Source organism: Podarcis gaigeae, assembly GCF_964106915.1.
Source record: "Podarcis gaigeae genome assembly, chromosome: 9".
Classification (NCBI taxonomy): Eukaryota; Metazoa; Chordata; class Lepidosauria; order Squamata; family Lacertidae; genus Podarcis; species Podarcis gaigeae.
The window spans coordinates 22,849,258-22,861,433 of record NC_139685.1 but is presented as its reverse complement, the minus strand read 5'-3'; the positions used below and the strand labels follow the sequence as shown (position 1 = coordinate 22,861,433).

The window sequence follows — 12,176 nt, the reverse complement described above, 5'->3', positions numbered from 1 at the left end:
GTTAGGAAGAGTTGCCTGGATTTCCCGCCTGTCCTGTTAACTCAGGATGGGTTCCTCAGTGTATGCCTGATTGAGGGATCCTCTGCACTCATATGGCATGCTAGATCCCCACAAGCCATATGTGGGGAAACCCAGCCAGATGGGCAGGGAATAAATTTATAATAATAATAATAATAATAATAATAATAATAATAATAATAATTATTATTATTATTATTATTATTATTATTATTATTATTATTATTATTATTTGGTTCATGCACCCACCTCTGCTGTGGACCAAGCAATGCATGTGTTTGCAAGTGGTGTGGCCCAAGGAAACCCCACTGCGCCCCTTCCCTATTTCCCGGATACTACTTCCTGATTCTAATGAAGCACTTAGTGTCGGCCTCTGCTGTGTGAATCTGCCCTAAGCTGCATTGTGCAAGGAAGAATGGCAAGGCAAGCCAAAGAGAGGGTGACCATCCTTCCTGGAGTTTGCTGGTGCTAGTGCATTCTCTTCAGTAAGGGTCAGCCACAGGTTGACTTAGGCCCTCTCCAGACATCTTATTTAGTCCTTCATTCATGACGATTTGTGCGCCTGGTGTTATCAGGGCAAGTTATATGCGATTCCGCTTTCATTACTGCCAAATTTTTGGAGTAGATGGAACCTTGCTTCCAGTCAGTGCGTGTCCTGTACCATCCTACTGAAATCTAGTAAGTTTTCAGATATTCAAACACCCCCAGAAAAAGATAGATATGGTGGGTGTTCTCTGAATGTGCCGGAAACTGTAGAACATATTCTTTTCTACTGTCCATTGTACAACCAGCTACGCAAACACATGCTATATCCCCTTTTTTGGGTAATTTAACATCACAGCACAATGAAAATATCAGATTCTATCGGCCTGACATTAACCCAGAGGTAACTGAGTTTTTGTCAACAGTATTTCTTAGAGTGGTGAATGGTACTATTTAGCAGGAAGAAATTCCAATGAAAATCCTCATCATTACATATTTTGTATATATTTAATTTTTTTATATAGGTTTTATGATGGCCTATACTTGCAATGGGGACGCGGGTGGCACTGTGGTCTAAACCACTGAGCCTAGGGTTTGCCGATCACAAGGTTGGTGGTTCAAATCCCTGCGACAGGGTAAGCTCCTGTTGCTCGGTCCCAGCTCCTGCCAACCTAGCAGTTTGAAAGCACATCAAAGTGCAAGTATATAAATAGGTACCGCTCCGGCAGGAGGGTAAATGGTGTTTCTGTGCGCTGCTCTGGTTCGCCAGAAGCGGCTTAGTCATGCTGGCCACATGACCCGGAAGCTGTGTGCGGACAAACGCCAACTCTCTTAGCCAGTAAAGCAAGATGAGCGCCGCAACCCCAGAGTCGTTCACAACTGGACTTAACTGTCAGGGGTCCTTTACCTTTTTTATACTTGCAATGCCCAATAAAGGTTTGGCAGAGTAAGTTAAGTGTGGACGAATCACTATAAATCCACCACTAATGCACTATTATTGTGTCAATGACATTGCACAGAACTCACCTGCCCCAAAAATACCAGTCTTGGAGGGGCCCTTACTGATCAAGGCTTCTCAAATGTTTGGTCCACCATCTGAAGCAGTAGCCTTAGCTTTTGCTTTGTTTCTGGCAGCACATTACAGAGTTTACTTCTTTGGGGCATCTAGTAAAAGTCGTCCGTCCCCCCCGGTATATTTTTATGTGTCCATGTTAAAAGAGGATTGCACATTTGTTTCGGTGGTGCATTTCTCTCTCCCCCCCCCACCCCAATTTTCTGCGCAGCCAATAATTTTCACTTATTTGGCTTTCTTTTATCTAATCAGCCCATTGTCGTTGCAAGAATTCCTTGCTTGATATTACTAGCAAGAAACTCAGATGTTCGCTTTTAAAGATAAGATGAATAAGGGAAGGTCTCTTCTCAGCTCTTCCATGTGGTTCTCATTACCTTTCTCCCTTTCTCTCTCCTAATCTCCGTCTTGTATTGTCAGTGAAGTTATGGATGCATGTAATTCATCTCTCTCGGATGCTTGTGCTGATTCTCAGAAGCAAGCGCCAAGCAGTTTGAGCGAGTGGCAGGAGAGCAGCGAGGAGGAGATGGATGGCAGCTTCCCAGACATTGAGAGGGATGATATGCTGGCTAGAAGATTTGGAACTTTTCAGAAATCTACTAGCCCCGTTCGCCCATCTTGTCCTCCCATTTCAGTAGTCAGTTATCGTCCCTTGAAACAGCAAGGAAAAGAACGGAAGACTCTGCAGAAAGCAGAAAGGTCAGAAATGGGAAACCGGTTGTTATTAGCTACTTAATGCCTGTCTTGCATGAAATGCTAACTGTGCATTATATTATTCTGCTTCTTGACAAGAAAGAGAAGGAAAAAAAGACACATTCTAATTAATACCTGTCAACAAAAACCAGCTAGTTGCTGTCTTTTAACAGAAGAAGAAAATAAGCATGATTAGTTTAAAAAGAGACGTGAGAGAAGAAAGGTTTACAGTGCTGCAAGGTTTTGATTTTAGTTGTTTTGGGATATTACATAAAGCTTCGTGGATATAATTATAAACACAATATAATAAAGGGATAGGCTGCCTAACTGTTGTGAAATCTTCATTGGTGACATTTAAAAACCAATGTAAAACAAAACCCAGTTGTTGAAGACTGCCTGGAGGATTTCTGCAGTTTTTGTCCAGCTGTGTGACTATTGCTATTCTTATCATTATTGTTAGTGCTGGCTGCTACTTTTGTATGTAAGTTTTTATTTTATTTCTGGATTCTAGTTTCTGGATCTAGTTTTGGTTCTATGGGCAGTATTCAACCACTGTGTCCTGTAAACACCATGTTTTCTACTTGCAGAACAGGACTCCCCCCCCACCTCAATTTTTTTCTGGGGAGTTGGGAAAACTCCCAGAACAGATTAAGGTGGTACGTGAGGGAGGAGAAGGGGAGAATGTTTTGTTGCACATGGAGATATCCTTGTATAGATGGAATGAGAGACTTATTGTGGTATATTGCATCCCACCCTTTATAATTTTTATGTGAAGGGGAGTGTGTGTGTGTGTGTGTGTGTGTGTGTATGAATGAATTATTTCCATAATCCAACATCAGGGTATTACCCGCATTTCTTTCCGTCACTTATTTTGGGTTTCCTGGAAGGAGTTCCTAGACAGGCTCTCATCCAGGCACACTGTCCAAGTGGAGATCAGCTTAGCTTTAGCCTTGTCACAGTTCCCTCAAAGGCTATTTCCCAGCAGAGTGTTGTGTGCAATTAATGCGCAGGCAAGCTTTCCTCCTCGGTCATTTGTTGTCTCCTGAATAACAGTGCCCACGATTGCCTTAGCAGAAGTTCCCCGTTGACTTGTGCAACGCGACACTGTTTGGGAACACCTTCCCCTGTATCCCTAAGCTCTGTTGCCACATGCGAAGATGGCTTTGAGAAGTCTAAAGACCAAGATGAGCACAGAACTAATGCAGCAGGAGGCAAAGCGGGATTCAGGAATCCAGGGAAAGATGACATGATGGTGAGAAGAACCAGAGATTTTCCGAAGCAGACTGGAGCAAGTGTTAGTCAGTTCCTTCCAGTTCCTTTCTCGAAACAGCAGAATGGTGGGGAAGCAACTAAGGATCTTGTAAAGACTGAACAGAAAGTCAAGAGGTCAGAAAGCTATTCTGCAGTCTTTTTTTTTTTAATTCAGTCTCTAATTTTCACATGGGGAAAGGGCCTGCTTTTTCAGTTCTGCAGCTGTATGTCTCCTTTTGATGCACTGAGTTTGTCAGTAGTCTTTCACTTGGCTGCCGAGTAAGAATTTCTAAGTGACATTAGGCAGGGAAGGTTAACCAAAGTCGGCTCTTTTTTCCTTTAGACTATGAATGACTTGAATACAGAGGCCAGAGATGAGGCCTTCCAAATGTCATTGGACTACAACTCCCAGCATCCCCCATGCTGGCTGAGGGCGATGGGAGTTAACACACAGCCCAAACCCCTCAGTGGTTTCATGTAGATGTTAAACAGCACAGGGGACCCTGCAAGCCACTGGTTCCCCAGCACCAAATTCTGGGCGTAGTCAGTTAAGGAGGACAGGGACTACTGCAGTATGGAAAGTTGACTCATTTAAATGTTCAGCTGTAAATGTCTTTAAATAAAACACATGCATGAATACAGAAACAGTGAGGGGACCAAACTCAGGCACTCATGAGCCAGCTTTCCTGACTTCAATTAAAGCTCAGAGAGGTACCTCATGAGGTATATCTCCTCTCATAGCGCTTTTTTAGATTCCGAAGTGTAGGCAGCCAGGGAGGCTGCAGAAAACTGGAGAATGTTTAATGGGAAACACACACACACACCAAGCATCCATGACCACCAGCAAAATTCTAAAGAAGTTATCAAGTGCCCTGAGAATGGGAAAAGGTAACCTCTTTTGTAGGGGGAAAAATATTTTTGAGACGTTTTTGAGGAGGCCAGGTATTGCCATCACACTCATGCCAAGTAAATTTGGTCAAAACTTCCAGATCATGGGGGGGGGGGGGACACACCAAGGTGTGAGGAAAAAGATTTCTGAGTGAGCCCTCTTTATAGACTCTGAAATACAAGTGTGTCAGGTAGCTTAGGCTGTTGCCTGTTGACAAATAAGCAGCGTGTAGCATTCCCCATTTGGTCGTTACAACAACCCCCCCATGTTAAACGAAGAGCTTCTTGTTCAGACATGCTGTGCAGGCTGAGATTTCCTGACAGAGTCACCCAGTGACCTTTACAGCCGAGCGAAATTTTGAACCCAAACTCAGGGTTCAAAACCTCTGGTCCCTCTTGCTTCCATCTTTGGGTACCGCAGAACTGCATTGGCTATTCTTCCTGTGGTGTTCTGAAGGGCCCATAGTTCCCGCATGTCTGTGGTGTGGGAGAAGCTACTCAGAGTCTGAGGAAGATGGGAGACCCACCTCCTCAGGCTGAGGCAGTGTGAAATGGGGTGCTGAGAGTTCCCCTTGTAAGTGAGGAGACCTGTGCTTCATCCAAATCAGAGTCCTCCTTGGGGTGGCACGTGAAGGGGACATGATATTGTGCCACATAGGTGCTGAGAATTTCCCCAATATCAGAAAGGTTTATTGGTTTCAGTGAAGCCAGAGTGCAGTTAATGGTGTTGGGTAGCTCTGCTGCAAAAAAAAAACCCAGTTCATTGCTGCCTTTGGGTGAAACCAGACATGCTGTCCCCCCCCCCCCCGCCAGGATAGAGAGGCACAGAACTACTGTCGCCGAAAATTGCATTTGCCTGTGCCATAGCCATGCATGGTTTGTGTCATAATCTCATCTGTTAGTTTCTATGTCAGAGTGCATGTTGGGTACATACAGGGTGTCTCGCTACAAGCTAAATCAGAAATTAACGTTTTTAGCATTACCGTGACGGACTCGGCAGTACCCGGAAAACAACCAAAGCTTTGTGCAGAAAGCCCTCAAAAGCTTTCAGCGCAACCTGAGCACAAACTGGATGATGGGAAAGACAGAGTCTCTGGTGTAAGGCAAGATGGCGCCTCTTCTGCTCCCCATAAGGATTTGCTGGACTTCAAGCCACTCCAGCCAGGAGATTCTTCGGAGATGCAGCTTATTGAAAGAAACAGCCAAGGAGTTACGTCTCTGAAGGACAGACATGCACAAACGTGAGCTACCTTGTGGTCAAGAAATTGCACCCTAAAGCCGTCTGTAGTGTGTTGGTGTGCGCCTGCTGGAAACAAGCCTGTTTTGCTCTTGCGTTGAATATTTTAATTGCGGATTAACCATAATGTACTTGGGAAGTGTGCCTTTTTGAAACTAATAAAGTGCTTTCCAGTGGTGCGTTTTTTGGTTTCTTTCCCAGAAATTCTAAGAAATCTCTACAAAATGGGCTAGTGCCAGTGTGGTGTAGTGGTCAAGAGCGAGACTCGTAATCTGGGGAAGCAGGTTCGCGTCTCCGCTCCTCCACATGCAGCTGCTGGGTGACCTTGGGCCAGTCACACTTCCTTGAAGTCTCTCAGCCCCACTCACCTCACAGAGTGTTTGTTGTGGGGGAGGAAGGGAAAAGGAGATTGTTAGCCGCTTTGAGACTCCTTAAAGGGAGTGAAAGGCGGGATATCAAATCCAAACTCCTCTTCTTCTTCTATAGGAATGAAGGGGAAGGTGCTGGTTTGGGAGAACAGGGTAGATTCTTTGGAGGGCTTCCAATCCATGTATATGGCTATGATTTTTCTGGATGTAAATATGACTGTGCCAAATGAAACTCAATCATTGCTAATGAGTTGCATAAACTTTCAGGATGGACGTAGAAACGTATTCACTTGCAGGATCCAATGGCGTTATCTGGGTCCCCCCCCCCCTTGCGGAATGCATCTCAGGTCCCGCATACTATGCATATTGAAATGTCTTTTCAATGGATATTGATTATGCATGGTGCAACATGTAACTGCATGTGTGGCTCATCTCATAAAACGAAATATACTCCTTATATCTGCTTTTATGAGGAATCACTTCCCAGCCTTGGTTTCACAGTGTGGTTTTTCCTAACAGGGTGTTCCAAATTTTAAAAGCATTTTTTTAAAAAAATTGTTTGGTTTGGGGTTTTTTTAGTTGTTGTGTGAAGGATTAAAGCGTGATCTCACATGCGATGCTTTGAAAATGTAGTGTTCATTCCACACTCTGGACTGATGGAGAAGACTGGTTTCAAATAAACATCTCCTTGCTTGATGTGGTTTTCCTCTTCTACCCCCCTTCTTTCCTCTCAATGCAATTTATATCTCCACCCCCCACAAAGCCTCTCTAATTTTATATTTGGTTTTATAGATTCGGCTCCAGAACTCCTGTGTCTGATGACGCAGAGTAAGTTGTTGTGTGCTCAGTGGGTTGCTTTAACAACTTAAACTGCATGCTTTCCGTATTTATTACTAATTTTAAATGCAGCTGATGCACCATTCAGAGCTGTTCGAAATATGCGTGCTTTAACATCTACACTGTGATGTGATGGTATGCGCTCTGAAGTCATGCCTTTTCAGAAAGCTATAAAGCATGTGGATGTTGCTGCAAGATATGACTTCTGCTAATTTGTGGCTTGATCCTTTTTTTAAAAAAGAAAATCTGTGGGGTCTGTAGGGCCCACTCATCTGCAATGACTAAAGGAACAGGAATTATAAATAAGGGAGACTTGAATAAGCATAGGCTAGGTCTAGGAGTAGGGACGCAGGTGGTGCCATGGGTTAAACCACAGAGCCTAGGACTTGCTGATCAGAAGGTCGGTGGTTCGAATCCCCGCGACAGGGTGAGCTCCCATTGCTCGGTCCCAGCTGCTGCCCACCTAGCAGTTTGAAAGCACATCAAAGTGCAAGTAGATAAATAGGTACCACTCTGGCGGGAAGGTAAACGGCGTTTCCGTGCACTGCTCTGGTTTGCCAGAAGCGGCTTAGTCATGCTGGCCACATGACCCTTGGCCAATAAAGTGAGATTAGCGTCGCAACCCCAGAGTCGGTCACAACTGGACCTAATGGTCAGGAGTCCCTTTACCTTTAGGTCTAGGAGTAGATTACTAAGTAGTAAGTTGAGGGAATGAGTTTATTACATCAGGCTGAGATTCAAAAGCCAAAGCACAGTTAACTTACCTTGTAGGATCTCTGGCGTAAGTTTTGCATTTCTTTCCCCAACGTGAAAAATAAAATAAAATTGAAAATCAGCCTTCTGTACTGCGGCAGAAGGGGCTCAACTGTTTCCCTTCCTGCCACTTGGCCTACACAGAACCTCATTTCCCGATCTGCTTTCCCCCCACTTATGAGAGAAAAGGGGTGATGTCCCCATATTGTGTGTCCCCAAACCGGAGAGAAAATCAACTTGAGGAAGTGATCGGTTTTGAGCTGGAAGGAAAAGATTACTGTAAATAGCCTTTCCCTGCCCAGTTCAGACTTGGAGCCCAATGGGTCTGTTTTGAGTTTGTTGTTTATATTTAGTAGTGGTTGCTTTTAAAGAAAGAAATCAGTCTTCCCTGTGGCATTTAGTTTGTTTTTGCACCCTAATATTCAGGCCCCGTCTTAAAACATGTTCTCATTGTCAAGGAATCCAGGCTTAAACAAGGAACCTCATAACATGTGTCTGGTACTTAGTAAGCTACTTAGGACAATGGGTGCTTAGAGTCCTTTACAGCAGAGAAGAGAGACTTGACTCTTCAACCCCTGTGTTTGGCAAGCAATATTAAGCCTGCATGGATTGATCGATACCATACCTGCCAACATTTATCTGATGAAAATAGGGGTGTCCTCTTCTATTTTATTATTATTATTATTATTATTATTATTATTATTATTATTATTCCCTGCCCATCTGACTAGGTTGTCCCAGCCACTTTGGGCAGCTTCCCTCTGGTACACCACCTGAGACCCTACCTGTCCGCAGAATATCTCACCAGAGTGGTTGCATGCTCTAGTTATCTCCCGCTTGGACTACTGCAATGCGCTCTACGTGGGGCTACCTTTGAAGGTGACCCGGAAACTGCAACTAATCCAGAATGCCGACAGCTAGGCTGGGGCCTGGGAGTGGCCGCCGAGACCACATAACAGAAAGACCTACATTGGCTCCCAGTATGATTCCAAGCACAATTCAAAATGTTGGTGCTGACTTTTAAAGCCCTAAATGGCCTCGGCCCAGTACAGTGGTATCTCTGGTTACAAACTTAATTCATTCCGGAGGTCCGTTCTTAACTTGAAACCGTTCTTAACCTGAGGTACCACTTTAGCTAATGGGACCTGCCGCACCGCTACCGCGCAATTTCTGTTCTCATCCTGGGGCAGAGTTCTTAACCTGAGGTACTGCTTCCGGGTTAGCAGAGTCTGTAACCCGAAGTGTTTGTAACCTGAGGTACCACTTCAGGTCAACAGAAGTGTACTTCCTGCTGCTTTCATCCTCAAACACTTATTCTGGCTCCAGGTTCATGTCACCGACTATGACCTTAGAATGCCTAGTCTAGGGACAACTAACTCTGGATTTTTCTATGGATGTCCACAACTCTGGCCTGACTCTGACTTTCAGTTACCCTTTGGCATCCAACTTTCCGGCCCCCCTAAACATAACTTACCATGCCATATAATAAAGTTCACTGGTTTTCCATCCCATCACTTAAAGATTTATCCCAGAAGGAAATTAATGTAGACCTTAGTTCGTTAAAAGAAAATCCTGCTACGCTTTAATAACATGACTGCTTGCGTATAATTTCTGAAGTCTCAGGGATAATATCAAACCCCTTTTAAAAAAGTTAAAAAATAAAAAATAGGTGTTTCATTGTTTTCCTGTAATATTACATCATTTTAAAGGGCGAGTACTTAGGAGCAAAAAAATGGAAAGCAAGAATAAAGATCTTGACTGTATTCCCACAAGAGATGATTACTTTAATGTACTGGGGAATCCGTTTTTAATAACAAAACAAAACAAAAAAGCAACCTGCCTTGGACCTTAGATTTTTGTTGCAAATGTGCATTAAAAGCCAATTCTAGGAGGAGGAATTTGGCTCTGTAGCATTCTGAGGTATCATTAGATAGTTCCATACAATTCACATACTTTCAAATAGAAAATGGGCTATACACGCCTGCCGTATTAAGGATTCTAACAGAAAACCGGTAGATGGAAGAAGACGTCGACTCCTTCGTTGATGTTACACCATTGTGGCATGGTAGTTAAGAATTCATTGTTGGAGATTCCTAATCTCTTCATGTATGGGCGTGTTCATACAGAAACACAAAGGAGGCTGATTTGCTTATTTTAATTTATACAGTCAACTGCACTTCCATCCAAAGGCAACCAGAAATATGGTGCATATTCTGTAAATAGCTGAAAATTAACCAGCTCTGTATACTGTCCTTGTCTCATGCGCTGCGCTTGTGGTATTTTATCTCACCCAACGTTTTTTAACAACCAGCCTCTAACTTCATTTTGCAAAGGAGACTGTGATGGGGCGTGATTGCTGCTCCTTGTGTAATGGTGTGTTAATAAGTGGAACTTTGGTGGGTTGTTGTTGTTTTTTAAAACCAGAATAACAATGGAATTCTGTGACCATTCACTCTGCATGTGCGCTCAGTAGGGATGGCTCTCACCGCTTAACTCGCCTGTTGGCATTTAACCTGCAGTATGTACATCTCAACTGTCTCTAATGTATCACTTCAGTTGTTTCAGGAAACCAGAAATCTCTGCTCCAAGTAACTCATGGTCCTTTCATAACTAAAGTTTTCAAACTTTCTAGTGTGAGGGGAACACTTTCCATGTCCGCCAGGCAGCCCTTGTGCATTGCAGTGGATTCTGGGACCTATCTGAAGGCACACACTTAGTTCATGTGGGGCACAAATATGGCCTATCAAGTGCCCAGCAGTTGTGTTCAGTGATCACACTACTAACTTTTATGTTTGTGTACAAGGCGAGGTAAGTCTTGGGCTCACTGCTCGCTCCTTTCTCATCTGTTCTTTAGATGCAAGTTCCAGGAAAAGTACAGAAGGTTTCGCTAAACCACAACACACCATGTTGTGCAAACTGTGGCTAATGTTAATGCTCTGTTTACACCGCCATGGTTTCAAGTTGGCTTCCCCCCCGCAAAGAAACCATGGTTGGTGTTAACCACAGTTTGGACGACACGCTGTGGTTAAGCAAAAACAGAAGTGGAAGCTTCTGAACTGCTTGCGGCTGCATCAGGGGAGAAGACAGGAACGGAGAGCAGGCTTGTCTGGACTCACTCACATCGTGACATCTGAACACAGCCACTGTACAACACCCCATGAACTGAGAGTGCAGCCTAAACCACATTCAGCCTTCCCCTCTGTGCATTGCAAAACAAGATCAGCAGAGGTGGGCGAGGGGAATTTTTCCATCATTACCGAGCTCCCTAGTGTTTGCCTGAATGCAGTTTTAAAAAACCACTGGTGCTGATTCACTCCAAAACCTTTCCAGTCGGTGCTATTAATGCCCGAAGAATGATTATTGTTGTATTTCCTAACGAAACAAGGGACAGTTGAGAAATTACGCAAGGACAGGGCTGTGCTCAATTCACATTAGATGCCAAGCAAAAGGGCAGCCTTGCGCAGACCTCCAGCTCTTCCTTTTGCAGCGGTGTTACTGGAACGCACCGCAATCAGGCAATTTGCATGCACGTTAGTATAGCCTTGTTTATACTAAAGTAAAAAAGCACATGGCTTCTGATTAAGATTTTGCACATGCAAAAATACCTCCAGCTTTGCCACTTCAGAGCTTTCTGCAGAACGCGATGCATTTAAGTTTGCTCCAGCGCCCTCCTGTGGCAGAAACGCACCAAGTCTATCCACGACAAATAGCCTCCTTCCTCATCCTTTCCTTGCTTTTCTTTTCAGGAGCGTGAGCATGTTTGACATGAGGTGCACAGACGAGGCTGCCGTGATGCAACCTCATAGCCAAGCTCGCCACGAGAAGCTGCAGGCGATCCACCACCAGCTCAAAGAGGAAGAGGACCGGTGGCAAGATGTGAGTATGAGAACAGAAGACTCTTTTGCAGGGAGAAGGAAACCTGTGAGAAATTGGGATCGTTGCTTTGGATCTCACCTTTACTACAAATTCACTTGTTGGCCTTCCGTAAGCCACACTTTCAGTTGCAGTTTAGAGGAGATGATGCTATTGACTTAGCTTACAGGTTTGTTGTAAAGATTACGTGAACCACTTTGAATACTTCACTGTGTTATACAAATGCAGCTACAGGAAGCTCATCCTTTCTTTTGGCTCAGGTCATCTGCTTTCCAGCTTTCTCATATGTATATTTAGTCTAAACTAGGGTTTCCCTAACTTGGGTCTTCAGCTATTTTTGGACTACAACTCCCATCCTCCCTAGCTAGCAGGACCAGGCTTCAAGGATGATGAGAATTGTAGTCCAAAAATTGTAGTCGGAGTCGCAAGCTTGGGAAACACTGAGGAAATGACTGTGCTATAACAGAACTTCGGTTGGGGTGCTACCCGTTTGTGAGTCTCGGCCTACTGGCGGAAGACAAGTAACCGAACCTACCTATCTGAAGGCAGTCTTGTACAGGGAAGTTTTTAATGTTTGCTGTCTTACTGTGCTTTGGTTTGTTGGCAGTTGCCCAGAGTGGCTGGGGCAACCCAGTCGGATGGGTGGCATATAAATAAATAAGTATTACTACTATTTTTTTATTATTATACCTCACAGAGTTGATTT

The 12,176-nt window shown here is 44.1% G+C and overlaps 1 protein-coding gene across 18 annotated transcripts in view; it reads left to right on the top strand.

Moving 5' to 3' along the window:
- The window catches only part of LIMCH1 (LIM and calponin homology domains 1), a 219,256-nt gene that overhangs the window by 172,033 nt on the left and 35,047 nt on the right, over window positions 1-12,176 (top strand). For 8 of the 18 annotated variants that reach the window (XM_083754801.1, XM_083754800.1, XM_083754799.1 and 5 more), the window contains 4 exons: window positions 1,991-2,269; window positions 5,380-5,643; window positions 6,800-6,835; window positions 11,344-11,473. In XM_083754801.1, coding sequence (XP_083610927.1) covers window positions 1,991-2,269; window positions 5,380-5,643; window positions 6,800-6,835; window positions 11,344-11,473 — 709 coding nt within the window. Of the gene's footprint in view, window positions 1-1,990; window positions 2,270-3,316; window positions 3,650-5,379; window positions 5,644-6,799; window positions 6,836-11,343; window positions 11,474-12,176 lie in introns of all 18 variants that reach the window. The other 10 variants (XM_083754808.1, XM_083754807.1, XM_083754805.1 and 7 more) reach the window with 4 other exon arrangements.